The sequence below is a fragment of the Lates calcarifer genome, linkage group LG14 (genome assembly GCF_001640805.2).
Source record: "Lates calcarifer isolate ASB-BC8 linkage group LG14, TLL_Latcal_v3, whole genome shotgun sequence".
Taxonomy (NCBI): Eukaryota; Metazoa; Chordata; class Actinopteri; family Centropomidae; genus Lates; species Lates calcarifer.
This window is the reverse complement of record NC_066846.1, coordinates 13,060,447-13,081,280: the sequence shown is the minus strand read 5'-3', so window position 1 is coordinate 13,081,280 and position 20,834 is coordinate 13,060,447. Positions and strand designations below refer to the sequence as shown.

Below are 20,834 nucleotides of genomic sequence, written 5' to 3'. Positions count from 1 at the left end.
TAAGAAAAAGAGAGATTGAAAAGCGATTGGGCCAAAATATTCGTTAAGCCAAAAGGAGGTTGTGTAACGCTGTGAATTTAGCCATTTAACCCGTCTGCACTGGATTATGTATAATTGGTCAATTTGGGTGAGTACTTTGCCTATTCCTACACACATGCAGACACACAAATGGAGACAGAGCAGCAGGGTTGAGCTACTGTAGGACCAGTGAGTCAGTCAGTGTATGAGTGTGTGTGCAGGCGGACAGGAGGCCAAGATTCTGAAAGGTAACTACAGGTCAGACAAACACACACACACATGGTATCTCCCTACACGGTCTGGCTGCCAATCAAACACAGTTTTTTATGCAGTGTCACTCTGGGACCTTCCAAGTTCCACACAGGACGGGGGTGGGGGGTGGATTGTTCAGTACAACAGTCATTTTTGCTGCACCACAAAAACGTGACTGTCTTCTGTAGCCTGCAGCGCAAAGACACAAGCTTAAAGACACACACACACACATATATATGCACACACATTGCTTGACTCACACACACACACTGATATAGTCACAGACACACATGTACACACAGACACGGCCGTCCTAATAACGTCCATATGTCTTAAATTATGTGAAAGTGCTGCGAGCTGCTGGTTCCACAGACATGTAAAGACTCCTTTATTCTTCTCTCTGCCCTCCTTTTTCCCTCCTTCTCTCTCTCTCTCTTTACTCCCACCTCTTCCCGTCTCTCCCTGCCCCTTCATCCATCCTTGTTTTAAAATACTTTTTATTCGTCCTTTTCTCTTAGTCAAACAAGCAGTCTGAGCGTCTTTCCCCCTGCTTCTGTCCTCACTTGGAATGAAAAAAGGAATGGTTTGTCGTCTTTAGGTGTAAAAGGTCGGAGTGTTTGAGCCGCCAGGTAAAGGTTAAAGTTGCATAAGATGCCACATCGAAGGCTAAAAGCACATTATTTCAGCGTATTATTGATCTCAAACCATGTTAAAGTCATCACACCAGCAATAAAGCTCCACATTATTCTTTTGTATCCTTTAAATCCAGTCTTTTATATCCAAATGCATGTGTTTTTTAGTTTATTGAGTCACTTTCCAGAGTTAGAAGCTAACATAAAGCTAGATTAAAGTACCCTTAACATGAGTCCCTCCCTTTAATTAGACTTCTGGTTTTATTCTAAAGGGAAATATTGTACTTTTTGCTCCTCTAAAAGTACCTGCAGTTACTAGCTGCTGGTGTATTTAAAACATTAGATTATCTCATGAAATATTATCCATTCCTGTGGTTTATAGTACCCTTGAGTTTACAGGAGCTATTTTGTTTCTTCCTCCAATGTTTAAAACTTCTTATATAAACATAACAGCACCAGAATGAACTTGCAGCTCTATATATTTACTTTAATGCAGGACTTTTTCTTAATTACTGCTGGAAATACAAGTCCATGTAATCCCTCAGCTGTAATAAGAATATAGAAATTTAAGTGCTGTAATCAGGATTTCAGTGATATCCAAGACTCTGGATGTTTACCTCCCTGAAAAACTGAATTTTTGCAACTAAATCCATCTGCTTTTTCTATGATTTCCACCTTCGGACACTGATAAAACTGAGAAAAGCCAAACATAAAAGGATGGGAGAGAATGGGCTTCAACTGAGTTAGAAGTGGCAGTGCCCTCTACTGGTGATGAGCAGAATCACAGGAGACTGAGACACCATCACAGACATAAGGGAAAGGAAGAGCAGCATCTTCTACCAGAGACACAGAGGGAAGTAAGACTCTCAACTTGAGAAAAATGCCAAAAAAGTGAAGTGACTGAGAAGAATAAAGTGGAATAAACAACAACTGGTTGAAGATGCAGGGGTTAAAGGTCTGTTTTATTCCTCTCAATCTGTTCCCCCTGTTTTCCTTTCTTCTGTTTCTCCTTTTTCCTAAATTTAGGGATGGAGGGGGAAGGCTCCAAAAGAAAGAAAAACAAGGGGGGAAGGAAAATGTGGAGCTGGCGGAGGGCAAATGGGGAAGGAAAAGAGGGGTGGGGGGGAGGATTTAGGCAGTGGAGAGGAATAGAAGAGACCGAGAGAGAGGTATGTCAAAGACCTGGCTGCCATTGTCAATATTAGAGTCTTTTTCCACCGCAGGTCAGGTGGGGCGTTCAGGGACCATCTCTGCATGTTTATTACAACAAGTACTGTCTGGTTTATCTATTTATAGTCTCACAAGACAAAGAAAAGCTCCTTAACTGGATATTGTGCACATTGTTTCATCTGAAATCAGGCAACAAGTTCATAAAATCAATTATACGGTGATAATATGTTAGTGCAGTTTGTTTCTGTTGCCTCAAAGTACCCAAAAACATCAGGTGTTGCTCAAGTTTTGCCTGATAAATCAGATTCCGGACATTGTTCTTTGCTAAAACTGGTCAAAAGTGATAAGAGAAGAGAGCTTAATGAATCTAGATCCAAACGAACCCAACCCTGACCTGCAAAGGGTTTTCTTTATGTACAACTTCGTATCGGTTTCATATAGTCCCAAAATATGCAAAGTCATCGGACTAGAAACTCTAAATTTCCCAAGCTTATAGCGTGCTTGCCCTGCTTCTCTGGTTACTGTCACTTCTTGATTCAAGTGAAGAAATCTACCTTTAGGGATAAAAGTCTTGAGGGCTGACTCAGGACCTGTGAAAGACATGTTAGGACTCACTTCTGTCGCAACGTATGCATTGCAATATCAGGCAAGGAGTCCATGGGAAAAGACTTGAGCCTTGATGACGTAGTGAAAGTGATAAACTCTCGTCTGTTTGATATTGTTTTCAGTCGAGGATGATGTGTAAGTCCTGGCTGGCCCTGGTTTGGCCCAGTTTGGCCCCGTAGTGGAAAACCAGGCCGCTGTGGCTCTTTGAGGGAGTTAGTTTCCCTAGCTTAACACGAGGTTATATGGAAACTGGCTGGCTCTGTTGATCCACCAAAGGCTAATGTGCTGTGTGAAGATTGTTTTTCCGTACGAAAACCACAAGGAGGGTAGACACACACACACACACACACGAGCAGTTCTGGTCCAGTGGGTCAGACAGTAAGCCAGTCGCTCATTCTTTCTCTCAGTTGATGTTGTTTCGCTTCTGTCTGTTGACTTAGTTTTATTGCCCAGAAAACAGGAGGGAAAATGCCCCCCCCCCCCCCCCCCCCCCCCCACACACACACACACAAATGCACGCCTACATAAACCTTGAAAACTGCCCAGCTGACCTCTCCACCCTTCTTGCCACTGCCTCTTTCTCTGTATCTGCCTCTTGTTTGTTGACCCTCCTGTAATTAAAAATGACACAGCTTTGATTCCCACAAGGTCAGAGAAAGGCTGCTGAGGTGCCTTTGAGCAACACTGTAAGCCTCACACTTATATATGCATTTTTTTTTTTTTTTTTTTGGTAGTTTTTGCAGTTTTTGCACCTGTCAGTCAGTTTGTGTGGGCGGGATCAGATCTCCTTTTCTGAGGTTCTTCTGTTGAGTCAAGCTGAGCTCAAGCTCTTCTTCTGTTCATGTTCACCACAGACTTCATATTAATTTAACCCTTTTTTCTTCTTGTGTTACTTCCAAACACAGATTGAATACATAATTTCCCCTCATAATTTTTGTCAAAAATCTGAATATTTTTGAATGGTAAATGGGATAACTTTCATCTAAACTGGACAAATGTTTAATTATTGTCACGCTAAATCAACTTTAAGATATCTAACATATACTTTTGGAAATTATTCTTGAAAAAGTGGGAGGTAGTCCTGAAAAAGTGTGAGTCAAAATTATAACCTTATTGTTGCTAAGCTAGCCAATTTTTTTTGTCTGTTTGTAATATGTCTTTAAGAGTTATTCTGCCCTTAGTCTGTTTCATTAACCATGAACTATTTATGCTTGGAAAAGCGAAGGTCGAAACTATGCTTTAAAAATTTGGGGTAGTCTTATATTCGAGGACTAGACAATTTTTTGTACACAGCATCATTTAGAGTACAAGTAGAGAGGGTAGCCTCACTGTTGCTAGGCTAGCCAGTGTTATTTAGTCTGTTTATAATATGTCTTTTGAGAGTTACCCCACCCTTAGTCCGTTTCATTAACCATTAACTATTTTGGTACCATGAAGGAAACAATTTCTTGACTCGAGTCCAAAGCCTGACGTCTTACCTGCAGAAATGGATCTTGAATTGCATCATTTGTCAAGCAGGCAAGAATTAACCGCTGTCACATCTGATCAGGAGTTCAACAAAAGATGAAAAGACAGTCTAAAAAAATTCTAACTGCCAGAGAAAATGATTTTTGACTGCTCCCAAGGGTCTGCCAAGGAGAGTATGTGACTGATGTGGGATTTATGTTACGTTGTGTTATGGTATTATTCTATGTTTTAGTTTAGTTTAGTTTTAGGATGTGGAATTTCTTCTCTTTGGATTAATAGCATCTCAAGAAATTTTTTCCAAGAGCACTAGTTTGAAAGTCCGCTGCAAAATCAGGCGTTGAGAAAGTCAGGGTAGTCTTATATTTGGGCCAATATGGCCCATAGCCTCATCACTTGATCTTTAGGCAACTTTACTGACCTTGTGTCTGTATGTATCTGGCCTGGTTGAGAGTGGGAAATGTTCAGGTGTGTGTGAACATATGCTTTCGTACACTGTTATACACACACATATATATATATGGGTGTGTTTGTGTGTCGGGTCGGGCCCCCACAGAAAGCCCCTCTTTGTGCCGTGTCGGAGGCAGCCTTCCTAATCAGGGGTCATTACATGAGGTTAGTGCAGGGGTCTCTAGGGAGAGGAGAGGGGATCAGAGCCTCAGATTAGACCCAGCCAACCCCTTGCCATCCTCGGGCACCGGGGCAACGAAACCTGACCCCATCTCCAAATAATCCCCCACCACCACCTCCACAACCACCTTTTCCTTCTCCCATGGTGGATCCAGAGAGAGTAAACAAGACACTGATTTACAGGAAAATACACCAGACTCTGCGTCTTCCTCTCCCTCTTCTTCTCATTCTGGTCTTTTATGTGTGTTTATCAGTGTATTTGTGCATTAAATGTGTGTGTTTATGTCAGAGAGAGAAAGAGGAAGGTATGTGCCCCGAGGGATAAGGGGATAATAGGCAGGAGAGGTAAGTGGCTGATTACCTGAAATGGTCCTGGCACAGAAAATAGAGAGAGGGTAAGAGGGGAAGAAGATGAAAAAGAAAGGAAGAGAGAGAAAAAGGAGGAATCACAGAAATTAAACAGAGGATATACAAAAAGGTAATTGAGGGAGGGCAGGATTGACCGGAATCTCTCTCTTTATGTAGATGAGTGGAGGAGAGGATGGAGTGATGAGGGAGGAGGGGGGGAGGTTGTTCTCACGCTTCAGTAGCCAGAACGCTGCCGATAAGGCCGAGACACCAGGATAGTTTTACACTGATACTCTGTCCTTCTGTGTGTCTGTGTGTCTGGAAGAACATGTCCTACCTTTCTGATTGTGCTGCAGATGAGTCCAGTGTGTGTTTCCACTACTAGCTTAAGTACTGATGAGTGTTTCCCTGTTTTTGTACCTGTTTTAACACCTTTCTAAACTGTGCCGTATAAAGCCTCTTTCAGGCATGAAGTCTGGTATTCAAATATCTCTATGCTATGTGCACAATCAACCTTGTTCATGCTGTAGCCTTAAGGTATTTTTAAGCATCTTTTCCGAGTCATTTCTAGACGAAACAGGAAGTGTTTGACAATGAAAAGATGATTGGAAAATATTTTTTTATGTGATTGCATTCCCATGTAGGAAGTGTCAAAGAAGTATTAACTGGTCTGACCAGATTCAGACTTCAAACATGATTCCGACATGAAAGGTTCCTGGCACAAACATCTCAATCACCAAACATCTACATGCGTGCATATGTATGCATATAAGTGTCCTGACCTTCCTCCTCTTGCGGTGGATGTCTCCAATGCTGTTGGCCAGCGAGTTGGGTCCAAGCAGCGTGGAAGTGCTCTGAGGCCAGTCCACCGTCACCAGCGTATGCTCGCCCATCAAAACCTTGCGGACGTTTTCGGCGCCCGTCACTCGGATCAGAGGGCGACCCAGGAGATGAGTCTTGAAGACGTTGCCGTACTTCTGTCTCCGTGACGCATGGAAACCCGAACCCTAGAGGCAAAGAGACACAATAAAGATATTTAAATCAGTCTTAGAGATTTACAGATTTTAATGAGAGCACAAAAGGATGCTTGGGTGGAGAGAGACACTCAACACAAAGAAGAGAATTTCGCAGAATAGCGGAATTTCCCTTTACCAATGGAGCGGTACTGAGGAAGGTGCTAGAGGACATGATTTTGAGGAAATCCCCAAACACTCCACCCTGTTTCACCAACAATAGAGAAACGCTTTTCCTGTTCCCTCAGTTGATGGAGATCCCCCTCACTAAGTCTCATCCTCATCCTCACCGTCAACATCCTCAGCAAAGGTTAATATTTAGCCGAATAATGCAGCCAGGAACACCTCTGATTTTCCCTCTCCTGGTCAGATTGTTTGAGCTCCACAGCTATTCTTACAACTGATTTTTATGCTCACCGTTAATTTAAGTCTTTAGGATCCAACCTTCCCTCCGGCTTTGATCTTCAAACCTAAAAGCTAAGTATTTTTTCTCTGTGGTTTGGGGCCCAAACAGGCCATCTGGATTCTCAGAGAAAAAGTAAACGAACACTGACGGTAGCCGACTGCAGATGTTTAAGAAGCCCCTGTATACACCAGGTTAATTCAATGAAGACTGGTTTAAGTTGCCTTCAGGAGTTCAGCTTTAACATCTACTCCTGAATAGTCGAGGTTAAAGGTTCTCCAAACATTTTCAGCTCAGGCTTCGAGTACAGTAAATGAAATTTCTCATCCAGAAAGACCAGCATGGAGGAATGAAAGGAGGTCTTGACGTGGTTCCTTGAGGATTTGATCAAATTTCAGCCACCGCTCATCAAATAATGTTCTTCTAGTTCAGCAATTTTGTTGTATATCTATGAACAACTTTACTGGACACAAATAGACATATAAGACGTACATTTGAGTGTTGCCTCAGAAGTTCCCAAGCTTTTTGGACATGTGACCATTTAGGTTTTGTCTTTGGGGTTCCCTAGCCCTAGGTTTAGAACAACTGGATGCATTCATCACTTGATATTTCCCTTTAATGACTAATAAATATCTTTTTCATTCATTTTAATCACAATTATCCAACCTATTTTTTTAATCAATTAAATTTATGCTATATTATCTGGTAGGAATCATGCGTTTTAAGTTTAAAGTTTGTTCAGAATAAACAGAAGAAGAGGAAACAAATGCATCCACAGAAAAGCCAAAGAAGAAGATGCCAAAACTGACAGTTGACTGAGAGTAGCTGGAGCATAGAAACACCAAAGCAATAAACAGTTTGAGGCAACAGTGTTTTGTAATGCTTCAGTAGTTGCCCAAACCTTCTTGCCACTGAGAATTCACATTCACTTGGACTCAACAGAAGAGGCCACACAGCCCATTTCAAGGTCCCCGCCCCACAGTTTGAGTAGCCCGGCTGTCAGTAAACCCCCAGAGGACTGGAGCTGGAGTCAGTTAGCAAGCTGACCTGAGTTCAGCTTTGACGCTGACCTCTAAACGGTCCGGGTCATGGCAGAGCGAGAGGGAGCCGACCCCAGAACTGTAAATGGGCTGTTTGAGTGAAAAAAATATATATCAGCCTGAGGGCAGCTTACTGTGTTACACACACATGTCTCACAGACAAACATGGCATTCACACGCAACCACACACACATACAGTAAAAGCACACATGCATGTTCTCGCACACGCACTCCAAATTCATAAAAAAATGTGCAAAGCAAACAAACACGCAGAGGCCTAACTGCAAATTGCCGTGACAACACTAACTGGTTTGACCCCAGTTTACTCCTGGGGAAAGAGATATGTACGACTGTGAGGCACACACATGCACATGCACATACATGTCACATAAGTAAACACACCAAAGAAGCAGCACTGTGAGGCGCTATAAAAAAACTCGGTCTGACATTTACACAAGAAAGAGAGATTAAGTTTCTCTGATTTCTCTCTTGATCTCTAATGTACAGCTTTCCTCTTTTGTCCTTCTTTTATTTTTGTGGGAATCAACATCACCACAAGCTGCTAATTGCGTGAAGCATAAGTTAATATGTGTGTTCAGTTATGTACAGTTCTTTCCAGTCACTAATTTTAGCAGGTAGTTTGTTTCCCATTGGAGACACACCTCTCGCAGCGGTGGTGCTTTCTGTTTTTTGTGTGTTTGTGCTAAAAACACAACTTCTCTTGCTGCTCCACCAATTTATCTTCACAGTGGTAATTCTGGTTTACGGCGCAATTTGTGGCCCAGATTCCTGCAGTGAAGCCTTGATACGGTTAATACAATCGAATGAGAAAGTTGCTTCAGTCGCCAAGAGCTGTTAAAATGAAGGAGGCGTTCAAACAAAGTGCTACACTAACTACCCCCTCATTCACTGCAACGATGGATCTTCTTCTAACGATAACAGGAACAATAGCTACTGTTATAGTACCTTGGCATGTTAGATTTAAGGTTGCATTGTCATAACATTGAAGAAACAGATTTGTGTAATGATGGTCAAAATCAAAGCTGCAGAGGCCTGACTTTTAGTCCCTAATGAGACTCCTACACTTCCCATAATGCAGCTCTTCTGCTTGACCCTGGTGTTCCTTCCTAGAAAAAGGTTATATATCTCAAACTCTGACACATTCCTTTGTTCTGCCTCTTCTTGTTGTCTTGCAGTGTGTCAACAAAATAATGGAAACGCTTCGTGAATCCATGAAAAAGACTCTGAAGTAAACACAGCTGCAAAGGTAAGTCTACATTCTGTATTTGACGTGTAACAGTTTTCTAAGTCCAAGCGTTTTTTGTTTTGTTTTTGTTCATGCGTCTGCTTGATCACTTGATCCTGATAGAATAGAATAATACATTTGTGTTTTGTATGTGTCATAGTGTTAATTGTGAAATAGAAAATCAGTTTTGTTAAATCAGTAACGTAATCAGAGCTCAACAGCGGTGGCAGCGGGTTGGAGTTGTGGTTCTGTCTTCCGGTATCGCGATGTGAGATTGCGGATGTTTGTGTTGCGGTTGCAGTCCTTTCAGTTTCACCCCTGCTCTGTGTTTTTCTATCACATCCCCGTTCAACCCTGTATCCATGGGAATTATGGACGATTCAATGCTAACACAGCAAGTTGTTTGCCCTTTATGTAGCGTGGCTGAAAATAAAGGTCAAAGTGAAGGTTTGACTTGCTGAGACCAAAGTTTAGGACCCATCACGACTTGCATTTAATCTTTAGTCGACCATAATCATGATCTTTCCCTACACTCTTTTTACCATAACCATATAACCATGACCTTTTCCCAACCTTGGGATTTAGCTTGGGTATAGCATTGAATGCAACCCAAGGTTGTGCAGAATCGTCTAATGCCATGTTGGTCACCCTTCATCTTTGTTGATGATGACTTTCACCCTGTTTGGCTCATATCATCACGACTTACCAGGACGTTCTTAACATATTAATAATAATTTCTTGTAGTTTTCTGACGATAGAATCACTTTGCAATTCGTCTGCGTTATTCATTGTCGCTGTGTAGAAGGTAAAAACTCCTAAAGATACTTAAACTCTTCAGAAGATGCCACGCAAAACACCTGACAAACCACAACCGATGACGTGACAAGTGTCCAACAGAACAAATCTGAAGCCTCGCTCACTTTTTTCCCTCGTTTCCCGGCTGTTTCAGCCCATCTCTTCCTCCCCTTCTTTGCGACAAACCTCCACATCTTAACATTTTCTCTGTGTGAACTTGACCTAAATTGAGCACAGATGCCTCGGCCCTCTTTGCAGCTCTGTTAGTTGTTTCATGTTGCTTTGAAAACTCTGATTGCCAGACTGCTTTTATAGATGAAAAATGCTGCTAATTAGCATTCGGCCCAACACGCCTCCCACCTTTGTAGCTGTGTTTGTAATTGCGCTTAAGCTACTTCAGATGTTAAGACCTTTTTCATGAGGTGTTGACATTATTTTATCCACACCTTGTATTTTCTTTTTGAGTTTTGCTATAAAATATTACCCAGAACGTCCTGTCTCGTAGCTGCAGTGCATTCTGGGCTTCGTCCTGCTCGTGTGGATGCATTTCTTGCAGTCGGACATCAATGCGAAGCGACAACTCGACTGTTTAACATCGCCGCCGTCAAATTTCAGTTTCATTACTGTAAATAGCCGCCTAAATGTGACTAGTTAGGACCGATTTCAGCCTCTTTTTCTCTCTCTGTTGGTCTGTCTGGGTACAAACTGTTGACCTGAACTGTTTTCACAGCTCCTGTACACTTCCTCTTTTTACTGTGGCATGCACACACACACTCACACATACACATTAACACACACACACACACACCAGGTCGCCGGCTGGCCTCTGGAGCCCTCGGGGTGTGTGTGTGTGTGTTAGAGTGGGGTTGTTTTCCAAGCTACATTTTGCTGCCACATGGATGTAGAGTGGTTTAGTATGTCTGCCTGGCAGGCCTGCCGACACACACACAGAGACACACACACACACATTCGAAGGGAGTTCCTCAGGCAGCCAGACAAGGCTCCCTTTCACACTCCAAGATACAGCATCAGATTGGGTCGATTGTGTACTTTCTTTGGTGTGTGTCTGAGTGTGTGTGTCTGTGTGTATCTCCTCATACATTTTCTCTTTTCCATTTCACTCTATTTTCTTTTCACACACACATTTTGGCAGCGCGCTGAGGGTTTTCATCTGTCATATTCCCCTGCAAGAAAACGGAAAAAAAATTGTGCGTAAAACAAAACGTTACACTAAAATACTGTGTGTGTTTGTGCATGTGTGCCAGGGGTGTGGTCTGGATGACATTTAGCTTAAAAGGTGAGAAGTGTACACCCCCCCTCCCCCTCCCCACCCCCTAAAACCTGGCAAAACACACACACACAGAGACACACACACACATAGAGCAAGCATGGAAAAGTTGTGATGTAATGACGCCACACTTCTCTTGCAGGAGAACACGTACATAACCACATACGAGTTTCACAGCGCAGACACACAAAGAGCGAGTCGTAGACGTCGCCGCGGAGACGCAGGCGTCACAGCTTTCACACTGATTGCGCGGCCCGAAAAAACACACACACACACACACACACCCCCCTCCAGAAACTTTTAGTGAAGCGAAGGAGCCCTTCGCTGTAAACACTCGCTCAGTTTCGCACACACACACACACACAAAAAAAAAAACAACCCAAAAACCAAAATTGCTACCACAACATTACGGCTGATTTTACCACCGAGGTCACAGGCAACAAACTCTGATGTGAGCTGAAAACCATAAAGAGGTTTCTCTTAATGATGGTGGGCATAAAGTTTTAAAGCTTTTTTTTTCTTTTCTTGTGGATATGTTACCTAGCAACTAAGAGAAGTACAAGCTGGCTGCAGAGGCACAAAACATGATGTGTGCATGTGTGTGTGAAGGGGAACACCGCTCAGGTTTTTCCAACACGGCAGAGTCAGGGGCTGAAGATGTGACTAATCAGAGAAAACTCGCACTGTTTTTTAACTCGTGTGAATTTTGTGCATGTTGTAATTCACCTGGATGCAGCACTTCAACTGTAAATCTGAAGGTCTGTGAATTTCTCCTTTGTAACGTCTGTGCATTATGAAACAGACGATCAAAATACCAACACCGTCTAACGTGGCTTCTATGATCAGCCAATAAATATGACAACTGACCAAAACACGGTCCAAAACGCACAAAAAATGAAGTTATCGTGATGTGTTTTAATTCTAGATTTGTAAAATGAATACCAAAGTATAAACTAAACCATATTTCAGGTGTTAATTGTGAATAAATTTAACTCGACTCAGGTCATAAGTGACAGTTTCTCTTTGCTGAAAATAATTACCGCTCTGCTGAATGTGTTTTTTTGGATGTTTTCTTAAAGTGACACTAACCTCCAAGAATTTACAAATCGACGGCGCAAAGATATAGTTATACCTCTCAACGCTTAAAAACACACCATCCTCTAGATGCTTTATCAGAGGAATAAGCTCGTAGTTTCTCCATTAAACCAGGGAATTCATGGCTACAAGATGCGTATTTCACCACAGAATCTTCTACGTCTTGCAACTTATTTCCACCTTACATTATATTTACTTTGTTGCAAACATATACAGTCGCATCGTCTTTTTTTGTTGCAGTCAACAAGCGTGCAAAACAATGTACAGAATATAAAATCAGAATTTATAAAACGCTCTCTTTCCTCGACCGGTTTTCGTCTGTCTCGCCCAAATTTCTCTTTAAGGTGAAAGTAAAACTGGCGCCGTCAGTGAATGCAGCTACAAACTGGACCCAGAGGTGTTATTAGGTATAAAACGCAGCACCGAGCTGCAGGTTAAGATTTACTGTAGCACCAAAACTGTGGTTAAAGTAAGGCAAAGCTAAGGTAACACCAGGGTTAAAGGTTATGTAGATACAACTGAGGGTCAGGAACAGTGTTTAATAACAACGTAAAGGAAGTGTGTGTGTGTGTGTGTGTGTCGACCGTCTGGACAGGCAGCACTTGTCGCCGCCACAGAGTCCCTTTCATATTTTTTGAACAGAGATTTATCAGATATTTTACAAGAACCTCAATAAAGGGGGCGAGAGCGCGTGAGTGTGTTGGGGGGTGGGGAGGTGAGGTGGGTGAGGATTTTCCACAAACGCCATCCAAATACTTGCAACCTTTTCACACACACTCAAAATGTCTAACAAACGGCACCACAATCAGACAAAATCGTCTAAAATCTTTCTCCACAAACACACACTCCCCTCTCACACCAACACACACTGTCCGAGCAGGGCTAGCTAGCGCGCCGGCCGTGCTAAAAATACCCCCGTCTGTTCTGTTGGGGTTGGCCTGGGGGCGAACCTGGGCCCGGGCTTATAAATGTCCTCTTTGTAGCACAGTGGAAATGTCCAACAAATGACTCTTTTATTAGGGCAAGACAAAAAAACACTGCTAATTATGTTTACTTAGATCAATGCCGTGGCGCACACACACAGACACACACACACACACCAGCTAGCTGCGAGAGTGTGTGTGCATGTGGCGAAGTTTTAAAACAGAAATATTAGGGTGATGCAGAGAGAGCTTTGCTGCAAAGACTGATGGGAGAACAGAGGCAGAAAATGAAGGAGAAGCGACAAAGAAAAGTAATTTACTGGATCAGTAAGCGGTGATATGAGGGAGGAAAGCATTTTGAATTGCAGCAACGTGAATAAATTCAGATTTAAAGGCAGCTCTCTACAGGAAGTGTGGCTGACGTTAGCAGCTAAACTTTGATTTGTTCAAGGCATAGTCGTCCACCGATGGACGTTCTTTTGTTTTCGGGAGGGGCGCTCTTGCAGTTCTTGCCGACATCTGGTGCTTAATCCGAGGGGTTTAATGTGGGTTTCTTTGCACACAAGTGTCTGTAGAGTGACTGTAAAGTAACGTACACTAGATTTAGTCTGCGTATACATTCCACAGATTAATGCACATGCATGAAAACTTAACGCTTTCGACGTTGTGCTTCAAAGTTCCCTTTAAATTCCTGCTTTGTGTTAATTTGCAGCGATGAAAAGGCCTTTCAAATTAAAGGAGAATTACAGCGTGCTACAGAAATGTGGGACCCTAAATACAAATTTATATCTGTGTCTGTTTGGGAAAAGCAACACGAACCTCGTGCAATATTTCTAAAAATGGAAACCTAGGAATCAAACAAAAGCTAAACATTTAAAATTACCTGTTGCACTGCAGATCCTGGCTCAGCTCGAAGGTCACTATCACTTCAACTCTGTGTAAACTATAGCTGCGGCCTTTTATCAAGTAATTTCGTTGATAAGAAATGACTGGTTGAAGCTGAACAAATAGATGAGGAGCTACGCAAACTACGGGCCAGTTATTTCCTCTCACTGCATGGCGAGGTGAAGCAGCGTGAGGTTGTTCTTTGGCGGTTTGGTCGGGAAAAAAAAAACGCTGCTTGACTGACAGGTGATTTTAGCGCGGAGACACAAAGATGGCGGCGAAACGTGGGAGTAAAATAAAGGTTTGAAATGAAAAAGCAGCCGCAGCAGAGAAGAAGAAGAAGTAGAGAGAAAGAGAGGAAACGAGGTCAAAGGCTGTGAGGGAATTCCTTCTTTCTTTTCATCCGTCAATCATTCAGCCGGGTCCAGAGATACCAAGGAACCAGTGTGCGAGGTTTAATATGTGGCCCTCGACTTGACAATGGACCCCGTCCCTTTGCGGTCACGCCACCGCATCAGAGAGAGACAGAGCAGAGCGGGAGAAAGAGAAGGGAGGAGAGGAAGAAAGGAAGGAAGGGAAGGAAGGGAAGAAGAGGATGAAAGGGAATAAGAAAGGGAGGATGGAGGCGCCAAAAACCAGGAGCGAGAGAAAGCGAGCGCCGAGCGTGGCGGAGGAGGCGGAGAGATGGGGAAGGGTGCTCGCTGGGTTCAAAAAAAAAAAAAGAAAAAGAAAGAAAAAGGATGGATTAACGAAAGAGGGCTCACGGATAGTTCAGCCAAAAAACAAGGAGAATAGAGAGAGGGAGAGAGAGAGAAGGAGAAAGAGAGAGAGGGAGAGGGTTGGCCCCTGACCCGGGGACATTATAGAAAGGGAGATTATGGTTGTTCAAAACTCTCTAAGCACTCACCCCGGGACCCCAGCTAATACCCTGACACACACACACACACACACACTCGTACCTCAACTACAAACGAATGCAGACGCACAGCGTTCAATCGAACCGAGCCGTGGTGAACAAGAAAGACGACGGAGGAGAAGAGGGATGATAAAACAGTAAAAAAGCAGGATTTAAAACTTAAAATCTATTTTTACGAGGAATTTTTTCGTAATTTTGTTATAAATTCTTATAAATACAAGTATTTATTGTGTATATCTTGTTCTTCTGAGCCACGTTTTTGTCCAAAAATTATCAAAAATAAACAAAACAAGCCACTAGGCGACATATTTCTTCATTAGAGGATAAAAATCGTGTCCATCCGCAGGTGAAAATAGTCCCCAGCTGATGCCCTTTTTACCCGTTTGCTCAAAACTACAATGCCCACATGTTTTAGAAGATTATTGCTTATTTTCTAACAATAAAACTACATATTTGTGATTAGATTCAAGGCCTCAAACGACAGTAAATTCAAACTTTGCGTGTTTAGAAGTGGACAAATTATTGGTTTCGGTTTTTCGTGGGATGATTTAACAATAAGAAAAGTTGTTAGCTGTTAGCGTTTGAGCATTTACACGTATAAAAAGTTTATAATCTATTAAAAAAAACTCGCTTTTACACACATACTCGCGCTCTCATTGACAGAGAATGGAGGCTTAACACTGGGCTCTATACTCGGCCCAGGACAAGAGTGCTGGACGCGAGGAGCAGTGTGTTCTCGGGGTGAAAGAAGGGGCAAGGGAGAGCGCTGCCAGCACCTCCTGCTAATCTGAACAAGAGGAGGAGGAGGAGGAAGGGATGGATGGATAGATGGATGGATGGAGAAGTGAGGAAAGTAAGAAGACGGAGTGAAGGGATGAGGAAAGAAGTTATATTTTTGATTTACGAACTCGTCGCCGAATCTTTTTGCGATAAAGCAACAGGCATGGCGACTAAACTTGATATTAAATATATAAACGAGTGGAGGAAAATGAAAAAATTAAGTGATGGAAGGAGGTGAAAAAGCAGGGTAAAAGGGATGAAAGATGAAGGAAGGATGGAAGAAAATGACGTGAAGGAAGAGACACGAGACGAAGGGAAATCTAGCAAAAAATGACGAAATAACAGAACGGATTAAATAGACAGAAGAGTGTTAAAAAAATTGATGAATGATAAAACAATAAGGCAAAAAAAAGCAGGATTTAAAGGTTAAAATCTACTTTTACGAACTGAAATGCTCGATTTTTCTGCGATAAATCAACTAAAACGCCACAAAAAAACATGAGCGATGAGCAGAAAAAGATGGAGAGAAGCTTGGAGGAAAAACAAAAAAAAGGTTCACGGGGTGTGAGAAGGAAGAGTCCTCGGAGGTTCAAGGGTCCTGCCTTGAATGTTAACACCGTCACGCCGCACACATATAAAAGGGGGCTGCCCCTTGTGCCCGCTCAATGAACTATGTATCTCTCACCCAGAGAAAACACAGTTGCCAGTTCCCTGCCACTCGCGTAGAAAAGAAAGGAAGAAAGAAAAAGAAAGAGTTAATCAATCAGCTTTGTAAAATGACCCATCTGTGCAGGAGTTAATTGTGCGTCTGCTGCATGTTATATGTCTTTGTGTGCGTCTTTCCCTCGGCACACAGTGAGCTGGACCGCAGTAATAGAACCCACTATACATGAAACCACCAGGCCTCACAATCCCCGCTCTGTCTCAGGGTCCCGGGTTAAAGGCACAATCCACCACCCCTCCAAAAAAAATACAAAACACAAAAGATCCCGCATGTGCTGTAAACATAGAGCTGCAGCTCCCACACGCTTGGCCGAGAAAACACAAGCATGGATAATGATTTTAAGAGACAAATCTGACAAGTTAAGACTGTAAACGACATTCTCCTTCAATCAGACGATACTTTTATCATCATATTTCAAACCTAAGTTCACTGTTGCTACTTGACACGTGACGAAAACAGATGTTTTCCCCTTTAAATGCCCAAAAAACTAAAGATTAAAAAGCTAGGAAAGCAAGATGCAAGGAAAACCACATTCAAACGAAATGCGTCTCATAAATACGACTACACTTGAAGGCACCACGGGACAGGAACAGGCGCTCAGGAGTGATTAAAGGACGAGTTCACCTCAGAATAGACGTAATTACCTGTGGTCAGTCTTTTACTGTCTTGAGTGTTTCAGTCTGTTAATGTGCAACGAGGAAAAGCAGGAGACAGAAGGACAGGTGTAGAAGAAGAAGAGGAGGAAGGAGAGAGAGAGAGAGAGACAGAGAGAGAGAGAGAGAGAGAGAGCTGTCATCACTGTGTGTGATGAGAGAGTGTTTTGGTCTGCAGGACTGTTATTACTCTGCCACCATCATTTGCACTTCATCACTGCAAACAGACCGAGACAAGAAGACAGGCTGGCAGACAGAAGGACAACGCATGTACTGTGTGTGTCTGTGTCTGTGTGTGTGTGTGTGTGTGTGTGTGTGTGTATGTACAGTACATATGCATATGTGTGTGTGACTTGATGCTAAACTTTGTCTTCAAAGTTCAAAAAACTACATTTGACTCCTTATAAAAGCACAACAATCGCTGATAACGCTCACACCCTTTGTGTGTGAACATTCATAGTGTTTGTGTGTGTGTGTGTGTGTGTGTTTGTGTGTCTGGCGTAGGTCTCATTTACAAACTTAAATCACACAACACATAATACACACACAAACACACACACTGTACAGTCTCGAGTCTCTGTGCCATGTCTTCATTTCCTCTGGTCTGACCCAGATTCAGTTCAGCCTGTCTGCACTGCATGTGTGTGTGTATTTGTGTGTGTTTGTGTGTGTATACATGTGGTATATTTGTGTGTGTGTGTGTGTGTGTGTGTGTGTGTTTGAGGTATCGTGACCAGACCAGGAGAAACTGTCAGAGCAGATACATTTCCCCATCGTAGACTCATTGGACGTCTGAGACTTTGGGCCGATAACGATTCTGTCAAACAAAGGAAGCTCTGCACCGTGGCGCCCCCAACTGGACGTCTGAAGAACTTAACTTCCCAGAAATCGTAGAGCACAGTGTTAGTGGCATGTGACAGAGTTTGTTACGTAGAAGTGAAAGATTTAGAAGTTGACGTAAAATACAATTAATGTTACTTTCTTTCTTTGTTTTTGTAACATTCTCCACGCAACACGTTTCTATAGCGCATGTTTTGACATTAATTTGTCAAATTCTACAAATCTTCAGCACGTATTTCAGCAATATTTATTTAATCCTTAACGTTCCAGAAAATTTAGAAAAAAATTAACAGAATTTTTACATTTTTGTTCCAAACAACCACAAATTTTGTGAATGAAACAAACAAAAAAAAGAATTGATTGTCTTAAGTTTACACGCAATTAACGCCCTAAAAAATAGAACAAAATGTAAACAAACTGGGGCATAACAGTATCTCAAAAATGTGAATTTCACGTATTTAGAGCCATGAGAACATCGCGATACACCAGTTTTTCATCTGATGTATTTTGGGTATTTTTTTAAATGTAGTATAACTCATACAGAACCATGAGAACATCAGTATACATCGTAATTTGTCATAAAATTGTCGTAAAATTCACACAGAGCCATGAGAACATTTGTAAACACCCATTTTTTCGTTCAGTGTTTTTTGTTTTTTTTTAAAAAAAGATGTAGTTAAACTCGTACAGAACCATGAGGACATCAGTATACATCACTTTTTGTCCAATGTAGTTTTTTTTTTTTTTTAAGTTGTTGTAAAATTCGTACAGAGCCATGAGAACATCGGTAAACATCCATGTTTGTGTGCATAAATCTCATTTTTACGAATGCAGGCATCAAAATGTTGCACTTATCCTGCACCTCTATGGAAAACACATTAATTTGCATTGGATAACTTAATGTCAATATACACAAAAATCTGCACCATGTAGTTACTGACTCCATGTGTGTGTGTGTGTGTGTGTGTGTGTGTGTTCCTGCTCGGTAGCGCTCCTGCTTGGCACCGTCGTCTTTGAAAGCCTCGGCTCCTAATGGGAGCAGACAGGTCTCTGGCAGAGTGACCATAAAACTATTTCTAACTGCGGATCGCTTTAAAATGGATCCGTCACAAAAAAATGTGGCTCTGCTGCTGCTGCTGCCGAGTGTGTGTGTGTTGAGGTAAAAATATACCGTATGTATATATACACACATTTAGACTGAAAGTGTGTTTATGTAGGAAATCCAGGAGGAGATGTTGAGGGAGGGGAGAGAACAAAACAAGACGTGAGTAAGAAAGAAGTAAGAAAAGAGGTGTTTTTTGATGTTTTTCGCAAATGTATATCTTGAGAAAGTTGGTGCATAACTGCCTGTTGTTGACACATACAAACACAAACTCCATAGATTTATGTATCAGTGGTTGCTCCTCATGATTAGCTTAAAGAGTTATGCAGAGTTTCAGCTCCGTGTTTAGCTGTCTCAATTTGCGATTTTACCATTTTCGTTCACTCTCACTGCTCTCATAGCGTCGTTTTTCAGTGATAAAACTCTGAAAGCCCAGCAGACAAACACAAATTAGCGAATAGCTGATGAACATAGTGGAGAATTTAGCAGCTAAAGAGCAAAATGTGTCCTTCAGGTGTTGGTGGAGGCCACAAACGGAGCTAAAAGAGGGTAAACATCGGACTTAATGTCAACAAGTGGCCAGAAACAAGACTGTATGAATTTAAAACGTAACAACACTGTTCATGACTTGTTTCTGCTGCCCCCATGTGGCCAAAAAGAATCCTCACTTCATCCCAACTTTAAATTTTAAACACATTCACAAACAAACCAAGAAAATACATGACGTTGACTCGTATTATTAAGCTGAACAATCGTTTGCATCGTCAATAAGTCGTCAAACTATTCCCAAAACAACCCACGAGTGTTACACTAAGGTGGCGCCCCCTCTGGCAAGATCGCTGACATGACATCAGGACTTTGTTTTAAAGTTTAGGCAACTAAAAATACTTTAACCTTGGAGAAATCAACAAACAACATATGAGATGTGATGTGGAGGATGCTTTCAAAGACCTTTTGTGATTTGCTGCTGAACATAAACAGCTCCTCTGATGGATCTTGATCGATCAGCGTTGCAGATAATCATCATTTGCTTTGAACAACAGCCTTCTTTCGCTCTTCATCAAGACTGTTTTGATCTAAAAACCCAACATCTGTCACTTAATTTCCTAATTTCTTGAACTTAATCGAACGTTGTGTGCACTTGGCTCATTCGTTGAGTCTTTTTTCCCCCCTCCCAACTTTCTGACATGTCGTCTCCGCGAGCAATCAAGCAGCAGAGTAGTAGCTGAGACATTAAACAGCAGCATCTGGGCAGGAAGGTCCCATCAGATCTCCATCTCTGTCTGTCTCGCTCTGCCCACAGCTCGGATGAGGATTCGGCTGCAGCCCAGCATCCCTGTCTCTCTCTATTTCTTCCTCAGACAACAACATTCATGAGACATTTCTCTCGACTGCAACGACTTCAACTTTGAGAAAAGTCCTCACTTGGTAGAGATTCTTGCAGGTTTTGCTCTGCTTGTGGGGACATTTGGTCCTCATAAATATACACACAGCCTCTGAGTCCTCCATCTGACTGACTGACACCCCCCACCCACCCACCATAAACTTGGCCGCGGTCCCCGGTTGCATTCCGGGAACGCGTCTCGCTCGGTGTCAGATGGTAACGGGAGAGAGGAGCACCGCGAGTTCAAGCCCCTGCACGCGGCCAACGTGCCTCCGCTCGTCAAGCCCCTGCTTTTACCCCCCTCCTCCCTTCACTCCTTCTTTTTATTTGTTCTCCACCAACCCCAGACCCCTCTCTCCCTCGCCGCGCTCCTGGGAGCCATCAGTCCGCGCTGACAAGCCGCCGCTCGGTAGCTGGACTCGCTGCGCAGCGGGTCAAACCAGCAGCCTGACGCTCTCCTCTCTCAGCCCCGTTAACCCTCTTTGTCTAAACACACTCTGCACGTAAGATTGTGCAACTTTCCCCTCTTTGTCCATCAGGACCAAAACATCAACCCCGTAAATTTTCAAGCGAACACGCGCCTCATCAATAACCGATAAATATCCCGTCAGAAAGTACCCATAAACC

At 42.6% G+C, this 20,834-nt stretch overlaps 1 protein-coding gene and 1 long non-coding RNA gene across 2 annotated transcripts in view; one reads left to right on the top strand and one right to left on the bottom strand.

The window, feature by feature from the left end:
• Positions 1-20,834, top strand: part of LOC108902786 (uncharacterized) — a 206,343-nt gene that overhangs the window by 167,564 nt on the left and 17,945 nt on the right. Inside the window, exon 5 of the long non-coding RNA XR_001964144.2 lies at positions 8,773-8,843. This is a non-coding gene — a long non-coding RNA (uncharacterized LOC108902786). The remainder of the gene's footprint in view (positions 1-8,772; positions 8,844-20,834) is intronic.
• Positions 1-20,834, bottom strand: part of LOC108902785 (cytochrome P450 26B1) — a 34,295-nt gene that overhangs the window by 10,707 nt on the left and 2,754 nt on the right. The window contains exon 2 of the mRNA XM_018704780.2: positions 5,903-6,127. Coding sequence (XP_018560296.1) covers positions 5,903-6,127 — 225 coding nt within the window. The remainder of the gene's footprint in view (positions 1-5,902; positions 6,128-20,834) is intronic.